This window comes from Culex quinquefasciatus, chromosome 3, assembly GCF_015732765.1.
Source record: "Culex quinquefasciatus strain JHB chromosome 3, VPISU_Cqui_1.0_pri_paternal, whole genome shotgun sequence".
NCBI lineage: Eukaryota > Metazoa > Arthropoda > Insecta > Diptera > Culicidae > Culex > Culex quinquefasciatus.
In genome coordinates this window covers 54,899,915-54,925,045 of record NC_051863.1, presented here as the reverse complement: position 1 = coordinate 54,925,045, position 25,131 = coordinate 54,899,915, and the positions used below count along the sequence as shown (strand labels likewise).

General features: G+C 36.7%; 1 protein-coding gene across 2 annotated transcripts in view; it reads left to right on the top strand.

Annotated features, from left to right (window-relative positions):
* The window catches only part of LOC6049808 (extracellular serine/threonine protein CG31145), an 82,481-nt gene extending 57,670 nt beyond the window's left edge, over nt 1-24,811 (top strand). For both annotated transcript variants that reach the window (XM_038261768.1, XM_038261769.1), the window contains one exon: nt 21,357-24,811. In XM_038261768.1, coding sequence (XP_038117696.1) covers nt 22,662-24,224 — 1,563 coding nt within the window. In that variant the 5' untranslated portion in view covers nt 21,357-22,661 and the 3' untranslated portion in view covers nt 24,225-24,811. The remainder of the gene's footprint in view (nt 1-21,356) is intronic.
* Nucleotides 24,812-25,131: the final 320 nt, after the last annotated feature.

Here is a 25,131-nt window from a genome sequence, read left to right as displayed (position 1 = left end):
CGTGCCTTCGTAATCACGTAGCTAACAGCTATGAAATCGAAGACTTCTTGCGACCTTAGCAAATCTAAGGGCACGAGTGTGACCGAAAGGAATTGAACAACGAGTTGAGTCGATGAACTTAGAGGAAACAACTTAAGCCGTGCACGGTTCAAGGTGATTTGTGTCAAATGAGGTGGAAATGTATGATCACAGGATTTGTTCTAACCGTAACCAGCGATATAATTCATCAATGATACATACAGTGATCAATATCATGATTTCAACTTGATTTTTTATCCTAGAGAAAAAAAGATATCCAAAAGTGAAAGCAAGCACGACGGTCTGAACGACAGGTCTTTACTCCTAGAAGTTCTTAGATATCTGGGTAATTCTCTACCAACTCACAAGAAATCGGGAAAAATTACCTCAACCGCTCTTCGATTTGCTTGAAACTTTTTTGATATTTCGTGATGGAAGGACGGTACGGCCCCTTTCATTTTTGAACATGCGAAAAATGAGGTGTTTTTCAACAATTTGCAGCCTGAAACGGCGATGAGATAGAAATTTGGTGTCAATGGGACTTTTATGTAAAATTAGACCCCTTTTTTGATGGCGTACTCGGAATTCCGAAGAAACGTATTTTTCATCGAAAAAAACACTTAAAAAAGTTTCGAAAACACTGCCATTTTTCGTTACATTTTTGTAACATGTCATTTAAAGGGAAATTTAGTGTACTTTTCGAATCTACATTGACTCAGAAGGGTCATTTTTTCATTTAGAACAAAATTTTTCATTTTTAAATTTTGTGTTTTTTTCTAATTTTGCAGGGTTTTTTTTAGAGTGTAATAATATTCTGCAAAGTTGTAGAGCAGACAATTACAAAAATTTTGAGATATAAACATAACGGGTTTGCTTATAAACATCTCGAGTTATCACGATTTTACGAAAAAAAAAAAAAAAGTTTTGAAAAAGTTACTTTTTGCGTTTCTCTTTGTTTGTTGATTTTTCGCAATTTCACGGAAGCCGTGTAACCTGTAAAATTCGAGCCTGGCCGTGAAGTTGGTAAATACCGTGATATGCTGCGAAATTTCACATAATCAATTGATAAATCGCTACTCAATGCATTTAATGTTTTTTTTAATTCAAGCATTTTAAAAGCAGTTTACAAATAAAAAAGTTTTCATATCAGATCCACCACTATTTTTTTGAAAATATTAATAATATTGTATTTAAAAAAATACAAATGGTTTCTCTATTCAACTAACGATATTAAACAAAGATGAACAAATTGCATTTGAATATTTTGGATGTAGTTGATGTGTTTTAATACAGCTGATTAGTAAAATAATACAAATATTTTCTAAACCATTCTGCAATGTATTATATTTTTTTCTTTAATTTATCAATAACTGTAAAACTGCTTTTGATGAAGTTTCGCTTGAACTTTACAAACAAACTAAAAATTTTCTATTGTTGAAATTAAGGAAAGCTAAAACCCTTTCTTGTACTTATTTGAAGCATTCTAATTATGATGAATTAGAGGTTCAGACGTGCTTCGTTTTCGTTTTTATTTTGCTAAAAGAATACATTTTAATGCTTATTTTAAGCAGTTTTTAGATAACCGTGAAATTGCCGCGAACTTTCAATGTTTTGTAATTGGTATGTCGCGTGATTTCGATTTTTTTTGCCGTGAAAAATCACTAGCCCTAGAAATGATCAACGACGACTAACTTTTTCAAAACTTTTTTTTTTAAATCGCGATAAAACGAGATGTTTGTAAGCAAACCTCTTATGTTTTAATATCTTTTTTTTTTGTTCTACAACTTTGTAGAACATTATTACACTCTTAAAAATCTAATCTAATCTAATCTAATCTAATCGAACACAAGCGCAGCCAGTCCGAAGAAAGCATTCGGGAAGAACTTATGGTTAGATTACGCCTCAAGTTCTTTCTTGTCATTATTAATGATTGCAGTACTTTCGAGAACCCCCGAATGTATTACACTCACTAAAGCGGCCCGGCCTACTGCGTTGCATTAACCGCAAGAGACAGATTCTATGAACGGAACCCACATTTCATGGAATCATCAGGGGAAGAAGAAGAAGTGAGGACATACCGTACCAACCACTTCGACTTATTTATTGAATATGGTGTGTAGTGTGAGTAGGGAAATCGTTGGTGAAGGGATTGTAGTATTATATAGTAAAATGACCTTGTGACATTATTTCACCACTACGGATTAATTCACTCAAGAGGTGTCAACCCCTCGGTGGCAGAGTGGCTAGAGCATCTGACTACCAATCCAAAGGTGTGAGTTAGAATCCCACCTGATTCCATGCGTTTTTTTGTTCATATTCAAAGTTCAATTATAGTCGAATAATTTCAAGGAGACCGGTCGGGAATCGAACCCGGAACCTTCCGCTTATGAGGCGGGAGTCGTAGCCATTAAGCCACGGGCCGGTCTTAAAAATAACCCTGCAAAGTTAGAAAAAACAAGAAAATTTAAAATGAAAAATTTTGTTCTAAATGAAAAAATGACCCTTCTGAGTCAATGTAGATTTGAAAAGTATATAAAATTTCCCTTAAAATGACATGTTCCAAAAAGTTTTACAGTCGAACAACGGAAAATGGTAGAGTTTTTAAAACTTGTTTAGTGTTTTTCGGAATTCTGAGTTCGCCATTAAATCAGGCGTCTAATTTTACATAAAAGTCCCTTCGACACCAAATTTCTATCTTATCACCGTTTCAGGCTGCAAATTATTGAAAAACACCTCTTTTTTCGCATGTTCAAAAATGGAACGGGTCGTACCGCCCCTCCGTCACGAGATATCAGAAAACGTACCTCGGATTCGTGTTCAGGGACAAAACTTACAATTTAGGACAAAGTTTCACGCAAATTGAAGAGGGGTCGGGGCATTTTTTCCCGATTTCATGTGAGTTGGTAGAGAATAACCCAGTTAATTTTAGGTAATTCATTTTTAAAGTTAGTACCCATGTTTGCCCACTTTTGAAAAAGATATTTTTTAAAGCTGAGACAATTCTGTATATTTCCTTTTAGAACTTAGTTGATATGAACCATAGTTGCTGAGATATTGCCATACAAATCTTTTAAAACAGGAAAATTGATGTTTTCTATGTCTCATCCAAACAACCCACCTTTTTCTAATGTCAGTATCTCAGCAACTTATGGTCCGATTTTCAATATTAAAATATAAAATATTCGTGAAAATTTCCAATTATTCGAAAACAAAATTTTAATTTTTTTTTTTTCAAATCAAAACAAACATATCAAAAGGATGAAATATTCAGCAATTCCATTTTAAAAGAGCCTAAACCGAAAAAAGTTCTCCGATCGTGCTCAAAATTATTCTAAGGGTTCTTTGGCCAAAATAATTGGACCCGTATTTTTTTTGGCCATTAGGGTGACCTACATCGTGCTAGGGTGGTTTAAAAAATGGCAATTTTCGTCATTTTTCGCAAAAACCTCTTTTTTAAAAAATATCATATCTCCGTGCCATTTCATCCGATTTTAGCTGTTTTACACGCAAAAGAATGGTGATGAGTTTAGTTATTTGGGAAAAATAGCAAGAAGTTTCAAAAATCTAGCTTAATATTTCAAAAAGTCGCGTCAAAACTTAAAATGGCATTTTGACCGTGTCTGGACCAAAGAGCCTATGTCTGAAAATATTTTTATCGGGTTCTTCGGAAAATTTCAAATGACGAAATCAGCAAATAATCAACTTTTTTCACTAAAACTGCGATAACTTTAAAATTCCAGCGATGACCTATGTTTGGGTATCAAAATTTTCGTAATTGAAAGACGCAACTATGATTTTTCGAAAAAAGAGGTTACGAAAATTGCCATTTTTTGAATCACCCTAGCACGATGTAGGTCACCCTAATGGCCGAACAAAAAAATACAGGTCTAATTATTTTGGTCAAGACCCCCAGAAAAAATTTGGGCCCGATCGGAGAACTTTTTTCGGTTTAGGCTCTTTCAAATGGAACTGCTGAGTAATAAATTCTTATGGAAGCCCTTGTCTGGCTTTTCAAAATTCTCTGGGTATTTTAAAAGTATGACTCCTTAGCTGCTTAGATTTAATGATGAATTCTTAGAATTTCTTAATGAATTCGATAGGTGGTCTTTTTTTAATTTACGATATTTAGATTTTTTATAATTCTGATTCAGAGCCATGTTTATAGGCCGATTTGGAGTCAACTGAGACCATTTCGAGAAATTTAAATTTCCGTTCTGAGATTTCTAAGCCACAGCCCAACCATTTGTTTTCAATGGTATGGAATTTATTTAAAACTAATTAACATCTCAACCTTAACCGTGAAACCATCGACGAATTTCACTAGACCACAAACAAATCAATCAATGGTTCATTTGTCCATCGGTAAAACTGCGGGGTTGAAGCTTTCAGGTCAACTTCCGACCATTGTGTCTCGAACCTCGCTAGCCTTCCGGGAAGCGAATCAATTCGCCACAATCAAAACACAAAGCTCGACCTGGTCAACTGAGCAGAAGCTGTTGCTGTGCATGGCTGTTGCATTCAGGTCACCACTCACTGTATATACACTGTTGATGCTGCCAATTTCCAACCAAGTCTGTTTGCAGAATTAATGCACTCTCGTGTGTCGATTGAGTTTGGCGGTACACTCAGTAGAAAGTGGTTAGTAGAATCATTTACTGTTTGCAAAATTGCCCTCTTCACCCAACTGAGTGCCACGCTTCAGAACCACCCAAGCAAATAACCGTGTTGCCCCGCAGACTTGGTTGAATTGCGCCAATTTTGCAAAATCGAGCGAGAGCTGCTTTAAACTCATTCAATTAACCCATCAATTGTCATTACCGGGCTTCTGGCCCGCGGGCAGGTAATCGCTGCGGCCAAGCCCGAGTTCAACAGTTCACAGAAGTTTCCGCTCTTTGAAGAACCTCCTGAAGAGCGCAGTGTGGACCACCGCGTTGCCGTTCAGCCAGTCTTGCCAAACTCGCTAAGTGGATTTGCACTTCACCAAATAGATATACAAACACACACAAACCGACATAGACAGTCATTATGTTATTAGCTATCATCGGAGCCCACACAAAACCGGTCAAGAGGCGCTTATTCACGGTTCAGGGGGCAGATCTTAAAGGTCCACAACCCGTGAATGGTTGTGGCGGTTCTGTATCGCACACACACGTGGTAGACCCGGCTTGGCCCGGTCAGGAAAAGCCTCTTATTAACAACCTAACTACTGTGTTGACTATATCGTGAAGGGGTGGGTGGGGGTGGTGGCTCCTTAACGATCCTCTCGGTTGTTATTTAATCCGACACTGAAGATGCCTCAATTTATAGCAAAGTGTGCGCATGTTTGCTCTTGCATTGAGGTAAGAGCCAACTCTTTATGGGTACTTGCGGGAAGAAGGTACATATAATCGAAATAGTTGCTCCGTTCTCATAAACGAGGAAACGCTCTCGAGAGCAAACTTTAGGGGGGTATTATGAAAACATAAACTGCATACTTCGGTGGAGAATTGGTTGGTAAAATACTTTTTTAAGTAATCATTAAACTGCTATGTTGCATTTCTAATATGAAATCAAAGCAAAAAAACGTTACTTAATCCACCTTAAGGTGGATGGTGCCTTCCTCACATTCATGTTGTATTTTAGGTCATATTTACAATTTAGTTTAAGAGTTTTTTTTTTAATTTTATTATTTATATCTTTTTTATTTGATTTTTTCATTTTTTTCCAAAATAAAGGAGAAAAGGGGAGCTGTAATTGAATTTAAAAGTGCTGATATGCCAACATTAGGTGCACGATGGAATTGCATGCTGTCGCCCTAGTCTTAGTAAACAATGTCTTATGAGTTGTTTATTTCAGTAAAAAGTTCGTGTAAATCGTTGTCGATACAAAATGATGTAACATAATTAATACAGGCAAATCCGGCCAAAATCGGTTCAGCAAGTTATAGATAATCGTGTGGAAAAAAAATCATGTCCACATATATCCCCACAGACATTTGTTCAGAATTTGATTCTGAGTCGATACGTGAAGGTTTATCTAGGAGGTGTATTTAAGAAGTTCATTTTTCGAGTGATTTTATAGCCTAGCCTCAGTGAGGTGTGAAAATTGAGAAGCTTTACCTAAATTTTCACAAAATACCGTTTTTTTCGAAAGTAAAGCATTCTCTCAGATTTCGATCATTCTATTTATTTTTTGATTTTTTAACCCTCTACTGCCAAATTTTTTTTTCGGAGATATTTATTTTTCCCTTGTTCAGGAGGTCATTTTGAGCAGCTTTTGTTCTACGAAAAACTTTACTTTTCTTGTTTATGTTTTTCTTGTTTCATTTTTAGAATTTTAATTTGTATTTATCTTTTTTAGTTTATGTTTGTTTTTGGTAGTATTTGGCTTACTCTACCACCTAATATAATTACATTTTACCTATCTAAATTTTTCATGTTTTTACAGTCACTTTATCAATTTTTTGCAGGTTTTTCACATTTTCTACTATAGAATCGCACCATCATCATTTAAATTGCAAAAAATGCGTAGAGGCATAGCCTGGGACACTGCATACTTCTTTTTACTGAAAATATAGGAAATGTTAGTAAAAAACACTGCCAAAGTTGACCCCTAAAAAAATGAAATTTTTAAAAACATTGGCAAAGTCACATAAAACAAGTTTAACTTCCAACCCTGAAATTTTCTAAAATTTTAAGAGTTCTTCTTTCCAATGCTTTTTAAAGATCAAAAATCGGTTGTAAAATTGATTTCTGGCGATTTTTAAGATCGAAGCCCGTCTAAAGGCGGGGTTAGGTTGTAGAGGGTTAATCAGGCTGAAACTTTTTTGGTGCCTTCGGTATGCCCAAAGAAGCCATTTTGCATCATTAGTTTGTCCATATAATTTTCTATAACAATATTTTCAAAATTTTCAAATCAAGACTAACATTTCAAAAGGACGTAATATTTAATGTTGGGCCTTTTTGAAATGTTAGTCTTGATTGAAAATTTTGAAAATATAGTTTTCGAAAAGATCGGAAAATTTCACGAATGTTTCATATTTCAGCATTAGTTGCTGAGATATCAACGTTAGAAAATGGTGGGTTGTTTGGGTGAGAAAACATCAGTTATCCTGTTTTTAAACCTTTGCATGCCAATATCTCAACAACTTAAGGTCGTATCAACACAGTTCAAAAAAGCAAAATGTAGAGAATTTTCCCAGCTTTTCTCAAATATTTTTTCAAAAGTGGGCAAACATGTGCACTAATCAAAAATTAAAAAAAAAAGGTAAAATTGCGATTATTTTCAAAAAAGTTACCTAAAAATGGATTTAACTTGAAAACGATGCACTTTATCAAAATTTTACTAGAGTACTTTTTGATAGCATAATTGATTTAACATCGAAAAATGAAGTTGAAAATTTTTGGCGACCAACGATTTTTTCAAAATTATTATTGATTCAATAATTCATAACTCGTTTAAAGATTTTTTGCACAACCTGACAATTTCTGAAAAGTTGGCATTTGATGTTCCCTAAAATTTATCAAAAACCAAAAATAATAAAAATAGTGTTTTTTGCAAATCTAGTTTTAGTGACAAAAAGTTTAATTCGAAATCACCATTTTTTTAACCATGTATCATTTTTTCAGAGTAGTCCTCCTACTTTGCTGAAGACACCAAATCGATTAAAAAATATCTTCAAAAGATACAGATTATTGAATTTTCATAAATCATTTTTGTATAGACAGCTGCCAAATTTGTATGGAAAATCATATCAGATTTTTTTTTTTTTCAAAAAAAATATTTTTGTGGTGAGTGAGTGTATCCGGTTCACAGAAAAAAATCAATTCTCGTAACCGTGAATTAAGTTCACGAATGTGAGAACCACGAAGGAATTTATTCATGAGTATGGTGCATTTGCACCATAAACGTGAATATATTCCTTCGTGGTTCTCGCATTCGTGAATTTAATTCACGATATCGAGAATTGGTTTTTTTCAGTGTTTGTTTTTTTTTTTTTCGAAAAATCCCTACATACAAGCAGTGCACAAGCCACAACAATCGTCCAAGAGGTCATTCTTATGCAAAATTAGCAGAACATTTAAAAAATAATAATTTCAAAAGCAAACGATTGAGTTTTTGGGGATGAAAAAACTTTTTCATAAAACTTTTTTGTAAAATTCTGATAACTCGTGAAGAATACATGCAAACCCTTTAAGTCTTATATCATTTTTTTTGTTTTTGTCTGCTAAAAACTTTGTAGAAAATTGATACACTCTAAAATGTAACCCTGCAAAGTTAGAAAAAACACGTAATTTTTTTTTGAAAAATTTTGTTCTAAATGAAAAAATGACCCTTCTGGGTTATTTCAGATTCGAAAAGAACATTAAATTTCCCATAATATGACATGTCTCACGATTTTTGACAGTTGAGTAACGGGAAATGGCAGCGATTTTAAAACTATTTTTGAACTTTTTTTGGTGAAAAATACGTTTTTTTCGGAATTTTGAGTACGCCCTCAAATCGGGCGTCTAATTTTACACAAAAGTCCTTTTGACACCACGGTTGCGAGCTACAAATCACTGAAAAACGTGTCTTAGTAAAAAACCAGAAAAATGAAAGGAGTCGTACCACCCCAGCGTCACGATATATCGAAAAATGGACTTCGGGTTCGTGATCAGGGACCAAAATTACAACTTAGAGCAAAGTTTCACGAAAATCGAAGAGGGGTCGGGGCAACTTTTTCCGATTTCGTGTGAGTTGGTGGAGAATTACCCAAATAGCTATCAAACAAAGCGAAATTAGATATATTTTCGAAAAATTACAATATTATGTAAAATTTTTAGTAGTTAGTCTAGTGAAGTGAAAAAGCATAACAAATTTCGCTTCGTTTGATATTCTTATTGTATGTTCCGAAAATTTTAGTATCATCGAAAAATACGGAATTTTGTGATAATTTAAGTATTAAAAAAACTCTAACGAATTAAAACGCATACAAAAGTTCGTTTCGTTTGATACCCAAATGACATGTTTTGAAAATTTTAGTAGTTTCGAAAAATTACGATATTTTGTGAAATGTTTAATATTTTAATACTTTGATGGAGTCAAAAAGCATACACAATTTCGCTTCGTTTAGTATTCATATTGCATGTTTCGAAAATTTGAGTATTTTCGAAAAATGACGGTATTTTGGGAACAAATTTGAGTATAATCTTCTACTTTTTTTGGTGAAAGCATTGAAAATTTAACACGATTTGGTTGAATTAAGTCGATTTTAGAGAGAAAAAGGCGATAAAGGATTTTACCTGTCATGACCAAGCTAACCTTCTCGGAACATATATTTTTCGAAATGATTAGAAAATTTCCTAAAAATTAGCTGTAGATTTGCTCTTCAGACATTGAGTTTCGGTGTTGAGGTAAAACGGCCATAGGAAAACATACAATATAATGATGTTCTCTGAATTTGAACAAAACAAAGTCAAATGTCAAATTTTTTAACAATAACTCAGCAACTATTGGATCGATTTACAATGCAACAAATGAAACTTATGTGAAATTTTCTGATTTCTGCAACTTTGCCGAAGACACCAAATCGAACGGAAAATCAGTTTTGAAGTAAAGAGTGGTACGACTCTAGACTCTGCATTGTGGGTGTAACATTTCAAGATAACTGTTTTTGTAATGATATTTAAACAATAACTATCCGTATAACAGCAATCCCAAATACTCAAACCAGTCGAAAAATGCCATTCACATTCATCACGTCTGGAGGGCTGCGTTAATTAATCCCCACGTAAAAGCACAATCAGTGCAAATGAAGTGCAGTGCTTTTATTTTCCCTGTCAAGCAAATACCCCTCGCCCATTCGAAGCGAGTGCAATAAAGAAAAAAACAAAGTAAAAAGCCAGCAACAAATTACTTCCGCATTATCTCGCGCCACTCTTCCCAATTCATTCAATGGCACACAATGGCCGTGGGCAGCCCAACCCGGCTGACCACCCGCCCCCAGGGTATGGAAATACCACCCACGCACCTCGTGGAATGCATTTCCCGTGCGGACATTGTCGAACGCTGGACATTAAGCCGGAGAGGAAATAGAGGGTTGAAAATTGCGTTCATTTTTTAAAAGTCTCACACGTGGATTGTTCCAGGTGAAACTGCAAAAAGTTTTTTTTAAATTATGTTTCAATCGATATTTGTAATTTATTTATATAATAATGCTTATTTCCTATTTTTTTTATTTTTTTTTATTTTTATATAAATTTTCAAAATTTATTTGCCATGGATCTCTTCACATGCAGATTATGGCGATTATCTGTTAACAGTATATGCTGTATCTGTTGGGTACTTTTCCTTGTTTCCGTTGGGTGACTACTGAAAAGAAGCAGTAGAGGGGGGGGGGGAGGTTTAATGCTCTACTGGTCACGTGTGCTGACGGAGGTGCCGGGAGCCGCCTTCGAGGAGTGGGTCAACGCCAGAGAGCCGCGATAATTTACATTAACATCTGTATCGAATCTCACTCTTCAGGCTTAGCGGGAACTTGAAGTGGCGGCCGCGGCCACTTGCCTCCAGCGGATCAACCTTCAGCAGTAGCACCAGCAGGGGGGTTTGTTTTTGTTCCGGGGCTGGCCTCTTCGAGGTTTGCGAAAAAACGGATTGGAAAAAGGGAATCAATTAGATGATTGGTATTTATCTTCATTTCTGATGAACAAGTGTTGCGGTACGTGTGTGCGAGTATTGCTCGTGTGCAAAAACAATTTCACCATTTTGGGAAGTTTTTTTTTTTCGAATCGATTGAGTGGGACCTAGTTTCCATGCTATCAATCTGACTCTTGTGATGGAGAGGGTGATATGGGGTAAGATTTGGATAGCAGGTGATATTTCGAAGTTTAACGAGAACATTGAAAAGCATTGTAAACTATACTGCAATAAAGTTACCTAAGTGATGCTTTAAAATAAATTGCATTGAATGTTGATAATTGCTTTGCAACACAGAAAAAAAATGATGGTAATATTCATCAGGAAATGGTGACAGATTTTGTGTCAAAAAAAATGAATAATTTTACCACAGAAAATGATGAATGTTCATAAGTTTTTGATGAATATGCATCAGGACCCCATTTCATGGCCAAAATAATGACCCCGACGAAATTAGACAAAATTATCCCAAAGATCTAAACATATTTAACAAAATAAAAAATAATAACAGATTGTGTTATGGACACTTAGAAACTTTTCCATTTGTGCGATTTATGGTAATTTTATTTCTAAGTCAGTATACCGAACGAATAACAAATTTTGTTATTAGGAGAGTTTTTGAAATATATAACATTTCCTCTTATAAGCGTGTTATTAAACATTTTCAATATAATATCACTTCAATACCAAATTTTGTTATTTTATCAGAAACTGTTATTATTTTTTCTTCTTGAATTGAACTTCAGGATAAAATAATAACACTTTTTGTTATTTTAACAGGATTTGTTATTGAAATATTATAAATTTTGTTATTACCGTCTGCCCGGGATCTTACGTCAAATGCACCAATAAAATTAAAATAAATTACAAATAAATTTGAGGCTTGTTAAAAAAAATACTTTCTGAAAAATAAAAACAAATAAATTTTAAAAAAATGTCAACCATTTACACTCAGTTTTTTGCCAAATTTCAGCAAAATTCTGCCGAGAACAGAGCAACCTATTGCTCGTCAGAATAAAATGACGAACTTCGGCAAATTATGAGTAATTCAGTAGGTGTCAGTCCATTTTCCGAGCGATAACTTGTTCTGTTTTTTTTTTCTGCCAGACTCGAAAATAAAAATTGAATGCGTTGAAAACAATTTTGATGCGTAAATTAAAATAAATCTGGCCAAAATACCTTTTAAATTGAAAATATTTTCGTTGTAGAAAGTTTACTTTTAAATTTTGAATTAAATGGGGAACTCAAAGGCTTTCTACAAATATTCAATTTGGGACCGTAGATAGGAAAAAGAATAAACAATATTATAATGAATTCTTCGATAATTGACAAATTAATTTAAATTTACTGAAATTTGCTGAAATTTCAGAAAACTATGGCAGCTCTTTATACAAATTTTTACATAAGCTTAGCGATAACCTTACTGAACGTTCCAGTAGAGTGCAGGTTTTATAAGATGTTTACTCAAAGTTACCTTAGAAATTACACACCACACTCTGAGGTCAGTTTTCAGCGATTATTTACTGGAACTGGAACTGGAATTTTTCGTATGATTTTCGCTTAACTTTATTAATAAGGGCATAAAAAGCTGTCAAAGCTTTCTGAAATTAAACTAAAATTTAAATTTTCCTAAACTGGACATATTGAGTATTGAGAGTTCCCAAGTAACATTTTTTTTCCAGGAGTTCTACAAGAGCTCTTCAAGATAGCTACAGCATAGCAGTTTGGACCGCGGTAGGATAAAACTCTCTTCAAGACTCTTCCAAACTCCTGAAGAAGTTTTGAAGAGAATTTTATCCTACCGCGGTCCAAACTGCTATGCTGGAGCTATATTGAAGAGCTCTTGTAGAACTCCTGGAAAAAATGTTACTTGGGTTTGTTATGTGTGTAAACAAGCTTACATTATTTTTCAATTGCTGTAATGTATTTCGGTAGATTGTAATTTATCAGTAAACTTATCGTAAGCAAGTGCGAGATTCTTGTAGGAAATTAAACTTTGCGGAAGGGTTGACGTGATTTTTGATGATTTTATCAGAAAGCAAAAATATTTTCCTATATACTTCTTATAGGGGAAATTCTCGTATGTTTGGCAGGTTTAGCACTCGCTCCTAACTCCATCGAATTTGCTGATTTTCACAATTTAAACAACTAATTTTGCAAAACCTCTTATAAAAACTTGCCTGCTCACTTCTTGTTGAGCTATTTATCACTCGATTTCAGTTGAAAACGCTTTTACCCTAGTAACATTTTAGGTTTTAACTAGGCCATAAAAGCCTATTTAGGCCGTATGAGGGTTTTCAGAACCATGATAAAACCTGTAAGTTTAAAAATGTTACTAGGGTAACTAGCTTTAATTAAATGTCAAAGTTCCGACCTGCCAACATTAGAGGCACGCTGGAATTAGATGCTGTTCCCCTATACTCCTTATATACTTTCAAGTGTAAGCTAATTTTTTTAATCGCATTGCGAATTAAAATCATCAACAACATGGATCTTCTTGCACCCGTAGACAGAGTTGTAGGAAATGCAATTCCCTACAAGAATCTTACTCTTGGCCACCTGGCAGAAAAATATTGACACGATGTTTTTCTCAAAAGATTAACCTTAACCGATTTGGTTCAAAATTGGCAGAGATTATTGCCTGAAGAATTAAACCAGGGGGTATCTCTAAAGATTATTTTTTTGTCACCCCAATTACCAGTAATTAAATAATGATGAAATATTGGAAAATACTCGCCAATAACAATGAATTTACAAGCTGCACTAGTTGCAATAAATAATACTGGCATAGTTAAATAAATGACTTTTATTAAATCAAACGTCAATTTTGTTTTTCATGCCTGTCAAATCTGTACCCATTTTGTTGAAAAAATCCTTGATTTAATCCTACAATTTTTAAAATTGGAAATTTGAAAATTATTGAAAAAAAAGGATCTCAATAATATTTTGCACAAGACTTGCTTATACGAATAATTTTCGCAGTCAAAATAAGTGTAAGAATCTATGAACGGATTGACTGCTTGTTAAAAGTCGTACAGCTTCAAAAAAAATGTCTTGTAATTTAATGATTCTTCTTCAAGTTGTTCAATAAATTAAAAATGATCTTTAGGTTTGTTTTTTTTTTTGCTTAGAATTACTATTTTTGTATCAAATTATTTGGACAGTGAGTAAACTGAACCGATGCTCCAGAATTATGAAATTGATTTAAAACTCAATGCTTTAACATATTTGGAGCATTTTTTCAAAAGTTATTACGTAGCATTTTATAAGCACTTCTGATATATCACAAAAACATTTATTTTGCTTATTTTATAATTCCATTTATAGAATGGTTTATGTTACTTGGGTTTGAGCTTAAATAATCACTTCCGTTAAACGAGTCTTCATTACAATGAATTGGTGTTAAATTAAGCAATAAATGAACATCATTCTTCAATCAATTTAATGTCCATGATAGCACTAGACTTCACTTCAAGCAGATATTTCATGAAAACATTGAATTAAACTAATTCTTGTTGCACTTATTTCAAAGTTTCAAACTTTCAATGATACCAGCTCAATTTTCATCCTGATTGGTCATGGTTAGAGCGTCCAATTTCTCGTCCCGGTAAAAAAATCCTGGGAATTCCCGGGATATCCCGAATAAAAATTATTCCCAGTTCCCCAGGAAATTTATAAATATAAATCTTTTTGGCATCAAAGTTTTGAAAAATTACAAAAAAAAACTCAATGGCAGAACCTAACTTGGTTTTATTCATTCCAATCTTCTGTTCATATTGTACTAATCCACTCGTCTTTAAATTTAATTTCAATATTTATTCCAGATAATATTTATTTCTGAAGCATTCTCAACTGGGAATAAATCGTGCTATTTTGCTGGGCCACTAAAATTACTTTATTATGGAATGAATGATTATGATTATGATTAAGATTAAGATTAAGTGAACCCAGTAACAAAACCATATAAGAAATCATTAAAAAAAATCATTTGAAAAAACAACTTCTTTACCATATGAAAAGTTACCCAAAGAATGCGAACACATTTAAAAAAAAATCGCTTTAAATATTTGGAAACTTTGAGTTGTGACTTCATGCAATAGTATTTCAGAAAAATAGCTTGAGAAGTTAAATTTTTAGGGTAACTTGATAATTATCTGTTTAATCATAAGCTAAACCGGTAAGCCTTGTTCTGGGAAATGTAATTTGCCATGAAAAACATATTTGTTTTATGATTTTTAATAATCAACTTTATTTGTCAATGTTATTATTCAACATATTCTACCGAACTGGTCACAGAGATAAGTTTTAAAACAATTGTAAGGTTGATGAGCATGGATGTTCCACAGTGTTCAAACAATTTGATTTAAAAAATGATACTTCTCAATAAAAAAATAGTATTTTTGATTTGGTACGATTTAAAGTCAGCATATCAAACTAGAAAATTAATATATATACTTTATGTTGTATGATTCATAAACAGTCAAGCCATTAATTGATCATCATACTCATGATGACTATTAAAGTTGCTGTTATATACAATTTTGTTGAAAAAAAGCAGAAGCAGAATGAGAATAATTTTCGGTCATTTTAAAATTTCCCGAGAATTTCCGAGATTTCCCTGGAAATTTGTTCAAAACTTCCCGTTTTCCGGGAAATTTATAACCCCGGGAAAATTGTAAACAAATTCTAAGAATGAAAAATCGATTTTGCCCTTGGCGAGAAATGGTTATTTTTTCAAATGATATAACAACATTTTTTTCTTTTGAAAGCTTAACAAAAATTTGATAGTATATATTCAACCCATAATATCGTTTTTTCTGTTGGCCACAAATTAGGAAAACCTGTTCCCAGTTTTGAATATTTAAGATACTAAGATTGTCTTAGGTAAATCTTGATATACATTTTTCAGAAGAGCTGAAAAGTTCAATGAGAACAGTTAATTGAATCGAATTAAATCAAGTGTGAAAAAATATTTCTGATGAATTTCGGGAATACCCGGGCAATGTGCAAAATTTCTCTGGAAACTGGAATTATGTTTTTTACGGAAAATTAGATGCTCTACTCAAAATGTTATTTTTATTTCCTTTTTCTAAAAAAAATAATAAGAGACCTATTCCACCCCACCTCCTCCCCTAGTCCCAGTTAAGCCCTTTTATCTGTTCGATTCGCCGATCTAGGTCCAATACCGACGATGAAGGAGAAGGCGGCTTAATCTTAATGAGGATGGGAAAATTTGAATTTCGGCCGGCTCGGTACGCACGCTCTTGTTTTGTTACCTTTCCCCCATTATTGTTGTTCAATCGGGCCCTTCTTTTTCCTCCCTAATCTCTCTCTCGCGGCTAGCCTATCACTGTTTCCATTTCCATGGGAAAACTGCAATCGAATCATGATCGTGGTAATCTCTACTTCAATCGGCAATCGCAATAGAGTTCAACCGTTTTTTTTTAACTTTTTCTGTTGTTGTTGCTTCTATTTATCCGAAAACAAACGTTTTCACGCAAATCAGCACTATTGTTGTTTTCGCGCCTTCGATTTAGTGGGTCACTAGTGCAATAGGCAACAGCACAGCACAAAAAAAAGAAGGGAGGGAGGGAGGGCTTTTTTATGGGTTGATTATGTTTTGCATCTCCACTTTTTTTTCATGACGGCTGCTGGTGAGAAAAAAAAATCGCTGCAAATGGATTCGAACCGCAGCATGAAGGCACTAAACGGCAGCCCAAGTATAGGGGTTATTTGTTTACAAAATCATAAATATGCATACGGGTACTGGAGGCAAATGTGTGTGACGTTATGGGTGGCTTATGGTGGGAAAACTCACTTATCGATGTTTACCTTTGGTCGGTGCTGGAACAGGTGGAAGATTCTCCCCCTTACTCAACTCAATAGAGGGTTGTTTTGATGAGTCAGGTGGGCTTGTAAAGAGCTGTTTGCACTATTTTATTTATTTAGATGTTCATAACAGCTAGGTAAATTATTTTATGGGTCGTAACCGAGACATAGCGTAAACATGGGTTATTCAAATGCGAATTGAAACAATATTGAGTTGAACAATATCAACACTTTGATGCCTCTGTACTCTCATGTATTAACTAGATAGGATAACTAGCAAGCTTAGTACAAGAGATTACAGAGGCATCGACATCATATGTCTGCCTGTGTGGATCAATCGGACCGCGCACTGGACTCACAATCCAGAGGTTGCAGGTTCGAATCCCGGGGCGGACGCAAAAAATTCTAAGTGTAAATATAGGTATTCGGTGCCCTCTCCCCGTGCCCATACCTTCACACTTAGGAGACCCGGGAGGCGGAGTCTTGTCGCAAAAAGAACGATACACGCCTGTGGATCCGTTGACGAAACCGCAAGGTTTAAGAGGGCCACATTATAAGGTGTTACGTCGATTCCGTTTTTCCTACTTAATATGAAGCTGTATCGGCAAACCTTTAAGTTTTTCGGGCTTGCTAAAATTTAGTTATAAATATATTCGATCACTTTGATTAAACTGCACCTACAAAAAATATAGAGTACTACAAAACAAACATTTATCTTCCATGGGCAATTTTCTCTACGAAATCGGTCTTTTTTAAAGAATTTTAATTTTTGTATTTTTTAATCCGACTGAAACTTTTTTGGTGCCCTTGGTATGCCCAAAGAAGCCATTTTGCATCATTAGTTTGTCCATATATTTTTCCATACAAATTTGGCAGCTGTCCATATGGGTCTCGTGGCGCAGGGGTAGTGGCTTCGGCTGCCGATCCCGATGATGCTATGAGACGCGGGTTCGATTCCCGCCTTATCCACTGAGCTTCTATCGGATGGTGAAGTAAAACGTCGGTCCCGGTTTCTCCTGTCTCGTCAGAGGCGCTGGAGCAGAAATCCCACGTTAGAGGAAGGCCATGCCCCGGGGGGCGTAGTGCCAATAGTTTCGTTTTTTCGTTTTTTCCATACAAAAATGATGCATGAAAATTCTAAAATCTGTATCTTTTGAAAGAATTTTTTGATCGATTTGGTATCTTCGGCAAAGTTGTGGAAAAAAATGATACACGGTAAAACAAATTTTGGTGATTTTTTATTTAACTTTTGTCACTAAAACTTGATTTGCCAAAACACACTATTTTTTTCTTTTTTTGATATTCTTTAGAGGACAACAAATGTCAACTTTTCAGAAATTTCCAGGTTGTTCAAAAAATCTTTGTCCGGGTTATGATTTTTTGAATCAATACTGATTTTTTTTTCAAAAGATGGAAATATTGGTCGCAAAAAATTTTCAACTACATTTTTCGATGTAAAATCAAATTTGCATAGAAAAAGTACTTAGGTGAAATTTTGATAAAGTGCACCGTTTTAAGTGAAAGCCATTATTAGGTAACTTTTTTGAAAATAGTCGCAGTTTTTCTTTTTTTTTTAAATTAGTGCCCACTTCTGAAAAGCTGAGAAAATTCTCTATATTTTGCTTACTGGAATTTTGTTGATACGACCTTTAGTTGCTGAGATATTGCCATGCAAAGGTTTAAATACAGGAAAATTGATGTTTTCTAAGTCTCACCCAAACAACCCACCGTTTTCTAATGTCGATATCTCAGCAACTAATGGTCCGATTTTCAATGGCAAAATATTAAACATTCGTGAAATTTTGCGATTTTTTCGAAAACTATATTTTAAAAATTTTTAAATCAGGACTAACATTTTAAAAGGGCGTAATATTTAATATTTGACCCTATGGAACTGTTAGTCTTGATTTATTTTTTTTTTTGCAAATATTGTTTTCGAAAAGATCGGAAAATGTTACAAATGTTTCATTTTTTAACATTGTAAATCGGACCTGCTGAGATATCTACGTCAAAAAATGGTGGCTTGTTGATGAGACTTGGAAATCATTAATTTTCATGTTTTAAAACCTTTGCATGGCAATATCTCAGCAACTGAGGGTCGTATCAACAAAGTTCAAAAAGCAAAATATAAAGAATTTTCTCAGCTTTTCAAAATATTTTTTTAAAAGTGGGCGAACATGTGCACTTATTTAAAAAAATTAAAAACTGCGGCTATTCTGAAAAAAAGTTACCTAAAAATGTCCTTAACTTGAAAACGGTACACTTTATGAAAATTTCACTAAAGTACTTTTTGATTGCAATTTTGATTTTACATCGAAAAATTAAGTTGAAATTTTTTTGCGACAAATATATCAAAATTTCTGAAAAGTTGGCATTTTATGTCCCCTAAAACATATCAAAAAATAAAAAAAATAGTGTTTTTTGCAAATCAAGTTTTAGTGACAAAAAGTTAAATTAAAAATCACCATTTTTTTACCGTGTATCACTTTTTTCAGTGTAGTCCGCATCCATCCCTACAACTTTACCGAAGACACCAAATCGATTAGAAAATTCCTTCAAAAGATACAGAATTTTGAATTTTCATGCATCTTTTTTGTATGGACAGCTGCCAAATTTGTATGAAAAACTATATGGACAAACTAATGATGCAAATTGGCTTCTTTGAGCATAACGAAGGCACCAAAAAAGTTTCAGTTGGATTAAAAAATACAAAAATTAAAATTCAAAAAAAGACCGATTTCGTAGAGAATTGTTCAAAAGCAAAACTGAAATTATAAATAGGGTAGAGCAGTCATCAATGAGACACGGGGAACAATGATAAAATGGCTCTCACAAGACGTAGTTTCAACCAATCAGGCTCATATTTGGGGGAAAGGTGTGTCTACTAGATACACGTCTGCCATGATAAAGGCTTTGGTTATGGACGCTCCCTTGTAAAGTTATGACTAAAAATTACATTTTCACTCATAGACTGCCATTAACACAAAAACTAATATTTCTCCAAATTTCTTTCGTCATTTCACAGGGCAGTAGTTGGGCTACAATGTCCTTTCATTAGGTTTGGCCAAAATTTAAAATATACCCAGAATCCAGGGCTGTCTCATTGTTCCCCACTCTTTTCAGCCCATGGGTAACAATGAGACACTTTGATTTTTCTTCAATAAACTTTTCAAAATCGATGGAAATCTTTCAAAACATGAATTGGAAGTGAATTTTGGCTTGAACTTCATTTAATCAAAAATATAAAGTTATTTGGTAAAATATATGGATTTTACAAAATTTAAATACTTTTTAGTATAACTGTTGTTATTTGAAGTTTCATGTTGACAAAATTGCTTGAAAATGTTCAAAGCAAGTCATCTGCAATGGAACAATACAAAACATGATATTTTACCAGCAAACTATTGATTTTCATAGAGTGTCTCATTGTTCCCCAGCTGTCTCATTGTTCCTGCCAAGTGCGTCTACAATGAGACAGTTGAATAACTCTGGCTGTAGAGGTAGGATCGATCTCATATTTTGGTCAGTGTTAGAACACATTAAAAGAAAGAAAATGCAACAAAAAGCTCTTTAAAACATGCTAATGATAAAAATACAAAAATCGTTGAAGTTTAAAAACCAAAAGTGTCTCATTGATGACTACCCTACCCTACGTTAGAACAGCAAAATTTAATTGCAAAATCATAAAATAATGTTTCTTACTTAATATCTATTACTTATATTTATATATTTATATATAGAATATTTTATGATAAAATCTCCAAAATCTGTCGCAGGCCAGATAAAATAGCTAAATTGCTTTAAATTATGAATTTGAAATCTATTTTGCAAAAAATCCAAGTTTTACATATCGTCGCTGTCGTGCTATCTTGTCGCATGTGCATTTTGGGCCAAATTGAGGTAAGAACGCAATTTTTTGCAGCTCACATTCAATGAAAACCGAAAAAAAAAACTCCGTGCATTATTTCTTGACACATACTGACAATGGCTGTAAGTGCGACAACTGGCCAAAGGGTTTCAGGTCAGAACGCGTTTGACACACGTACATGCCCGACTACCGTAAACATTTGTAACTATAACTTGGGACTCCGGTAACCAAATTCAACCAAAATTCAGGACAATGCACAGAATGGTCAAACAAACAATAGGTGTTTGTTGTTGTTTACATTCCGTGCTCATGTTTTGTTAAAACGCATTTTTTCTTGGAACGTCAAAAAGCAACGTGCGACAAGATAGCACGACAGCTTCGAAATGAGCATATCCTGTTTGTTTACATGCTCTTAAATGTTTAAAGGAAAAATCTTAGGGTTTTCTAATTATTTAAAAAAAAAATTAAGCAAAGCATTTTTGGTTATACTAAATGACAAGGCATCACAAATTATTCCAAATTGAAGAATCATTCCGCAAACTACAAATCTAGAGTAATCTTTCAAAACAACATATGAGTCTTTTTTTTTAATGCAGATAGGACCTTTTGAAAATTTTATGTAGAAATAGGTAGCAATAAAATATTCTAAATCAAACACCCAAACGAATAAATCAAAAGCCGCTTTCTATTTTCACCTACACAGCTTGTGAGAAAAAAAACTCCCGAGGCGGTGTACCTCCCATCATACACCATAAAGTCAATTAGAACCCCGCGGTCGACCGCCCGGCAACTAGGCCACACCAATGTTTACTCGAGTAATAAACCACGAAAAAAAAAACATCAACATCAGCATAAACGGAGGAAAAAAACTTCCACTCTCGTCTTTCGCTCAGTTCTGCGTCCAACTATGCTAAGCTAACTAAGTTAAAGCATGAATTACCAATTTTAACGCCTCATTTTCTATCTCTTTCCGTTCTACTTCCAGGTCGACTTTGGGGATGCTCCAATAGGTAGCTGGAATTCCTTCCCATCTCTCTGTCCCGCTTTCTGGTTCGTCAACGGTAGTCAAAACAAAAGCCAGGCACACACACACAGCGCGTTTCGGTAGAAAGAATCATGATCTTCGCGAGCAACGCCCGATCGCCGCATCTTCCCGGGACATTGTCACAGGCAACGGAACGCGGAAAGCGACCACACTGAAAGAAGAACGCAAAAAATTGACACCTGTTGCAGCTCTCTCACACGCACACACACCGAACGCGTAGCGCCAACCCGACTCAACTTCGGCACAGCTGTCAGTGACGACGAAGCGACTTAACGCACAACAACGAGGAGGAAAGGCGAAAAGAAGACACAACAGAAGAAAAAAACAACCACCGAAACTGGGGGAAGGCCAAGCGCTGAAGACGACGTCGACGACGCCGAAAAGGAAAGGTGGAACAATTACCCCCGGGGCATTAATCTGCTCTCGCAGCAGCAGCTCGTCAGTATCGATTCGGAGTCCGCGCGAACCGGAGCCCACACGAAACAAGATCGCGCGCGCGCGCGAGCAAAACAAAAGAAACGCTAAAGAAGATACCGTGCACATAACCTCGTTTCGCGAGACGAGCACCCTCTCGGGTGCAGATTATGTAAATGATCATCGGTTGTTTGATTCGAGCCCATTGTGCGCCAAGTCTCGTCTCAACAGCAGCTCGCTGGTTCTGAACGTCGACGGCGACGAGCGTGAAAGTGTTGGAGAAGCCGGTTCGGGAGAGCGAGCGAGCGAGCGAGAATCGCTCGGAGAGCGAGAGTAATCTCCCGCAGATACCGCGTTGAGCTTAATCTTATCACAAAAATTGCGCCGAACTAGTGCGCGCCGAGAACCGTCCGATTTCGCAAGTGTGCCCGCGTTGATCTGGCCGAGTCTTGTCGGAAAATTAAAGTTTTGTTAGTTTGTTGGCCACGTGACGGGAGAGACGGTGTCGTGGCTGAAGAGTGTCTCGGATGACAGCTCAGCACGAATCGTGGCGTGGCAATGTTTTGGTTTGCCTGAGTAGTGAAGGATCCAAAACAAGTGCTGAGTGAAATGTGCTGAGTTCGGTGGAACCAAAGTGCATAAACAGCATAAGTGAAGCGCGCGGTCAGTGATAGTGAGTGAGTGTGCGCGAAAAACTTTCCAGATTAGAAGATGTTTTCGAGGCGAAGAGGGCAGTGATCTGCGAAGGGAAGTGATAAGGGTTTGGCGAAGGTTAGCGTGATCGTGATCGCGTTCAGGGATCATTCGGTGATCGGTGTTTGCGGCGACAGGATGTACTGGATACGGTCGAAGAAGTTGAAGGAGCGGCTGGCGCTAGGCTTCGGCGCCTCGCTGGTGCTCTTCACGCTGCTGCTGGTGATCGACCTGCAGATGGACCTGGGAGTGTCCCGGGGGGAATTTATTCCATCGCACGGGCGTGTGCGGTTCGCGAGTGAAGACGACAAGAGTGGGATCTACAACGAGTTCCACCGGAAATATCTTGCCAAAAGTAATGCGTCCGGGTCGAAGGAGTACCTGACGACGAATCCACACACGCGCGGTCGGACTGACACCTCGGGGGCGGGCTACCCGAGCAAACAGGTGACCACGGCGCCACCGCACGATCGGTTCAAGGACTTGACGGCGCTGGTGGTAGCACCGAAGAACCGGCGAAATCCGCAATTTTACGAACGGATTGTTGTGAAGGAAGATCAAAGTGACGACGAGAATCCGACGCTGGCGGAGATGCTTGACCTTCGAGTGAGTCCAAATGCGACCAATTTGGAGCGATTCCAACTGTCCATTACCAAGAACGAGTTGTACGCCAAGAGCGACAAGCTCGTCGATGCCGTGATACAGGACATGGTGAGCATGCCGATCAAGCACGTCGTGCAGAAGGAGGGCGGCACCCAGATCAAGCTGATCATTGAATATCCAAACGATATTCATGCACTGTTCAAGCCGATGCGCTTCCCCCGAGAGCAGCAAACGCTGCCTAACCATTTCTACTTTACCGACTACGAACGACACAACGCCGAGATCGCGGCCTTCCACCTCGACCGGATCATGGGCTTCCGGCGAGCAATGCCCGTCACCGGCCGAATTCTTAACATTACCACCGAGATCGAGCGGGTGTGCGACGACAACCTGCTGAAGACGTTCTTCATCTCGCCGGCACGCAACAAGTGCTTCCACGGCAAGTGTTCCTACTATTGTGATACGTCGCACGCGATCTGCGGCAGCCCGGACACGCTGGAGGGATCCTTCGCGGCGTTCCTCCCAACCCAGGCGGACACCCAGCGCAAGGTGTGGCGTCACCCGTGGCGACGATCATACCACAAGCGCAGGAAGGCCCAGTGGGAAACCGACCCGGACTACTGCGCCATGGTGCGGGACATTCCCCCGTACGACGAGGACAGGCGCCTCCTAGACCTGATGGACATGTCCGTGTTCGACTTTCTCACCGGCAACATGGACCGTCACCACTACGAAACGTTCAAGATCTTCGGCAACGACACGTTCCCGATTCATCTGGACCACGGTCGAGGCTTCGGGCGACCCTTCCACGATGAACTCTCCATCCTGGCACCCCTCCTGCAGTGCTGCCTCATCCGATCGACCACCCTGGAGACCCTGCTGCTCTTCCACAACGGGCCCAAATCCCTGTCGGAGCAACTGCGCGACTCGATGGCCAACGACCCGATCGTACCGGTCCTGTGGGAACCCCACATGGTCGCCCTCGACCGCCGGGTCGCCATCATCCTGCAAGCTATCCGGGACTGCGTCAAGAAGGCCTCCGAGGAGGAAGACTTTGACGCCGCCGGCCAGAACCACCTCGATCAGAGCTTCTCCTAGCAGATCAACCGTAACGGTGGCCAATACCGGCCAAGATTGTACATAGTCTAATCACATGTGTGTGTGTGCGAGCGCGTCGTCAATCGAGAGCAAAACTGAGAGTGAAAGAGTGAAGTGAAACGGGAGGATTGCCGACTTCCGTTAGTGATCATCGTGCGGCGGGACTGTTTGTTGGCTCATTACAAGGTTATTATCATAAAATGATAGCGGCGGGAGCGCGCGTGTGTGAGAAGAGTGCGAGAGAGAGAGAGAGAAAGAGGATTGCGCCCCAAATATCGCGATTGTAAAGTTCTAACGTTTATTAGAGATAGACACGTCTACATACATACATATATATATATATATGGGTAACTGTGTATAGCAATTAGAGAAATTCACTGTGTGCGGATGATCCGGATGATCCGTTGCAATGAGAGGCCAAAGTTAAATATGAGAGCAAATCTATTATCCACCAACCCTGGAAGAGAGAACCTATTATTGACCCTGTCAGATATTTACGTTTTAAACGATTCTAGATGATATTAGATGTTCTTGTTTTTCTGTTAAGTTTTATCGTACCTTTCTCCCCCTTCTTCCCTTCAACAAAACAAAAAAAAATATTGCATCGACAACACGAAACGAAAACAATGCTCTTGAGCGGTGGTTGTCCCGACCAGGTGGAAATAACAAAACTGCGGTCATGATTTGAATGGAAAATAAGCAAACAATAAAACAAAACATTGTCACATAAGATTTCTTTCCATCGATGATTTTGTACAGTCAAAACATAAAATTAAACGGAACATTAAAATAATTGGATCCTCAAATATTATTTTTTATATTATTTTTCACAACGATCACAACGATATTATTTTTTACAACACACAAATTATCCTTATATCGTTTTTCACAACGATAAAGCTAAATT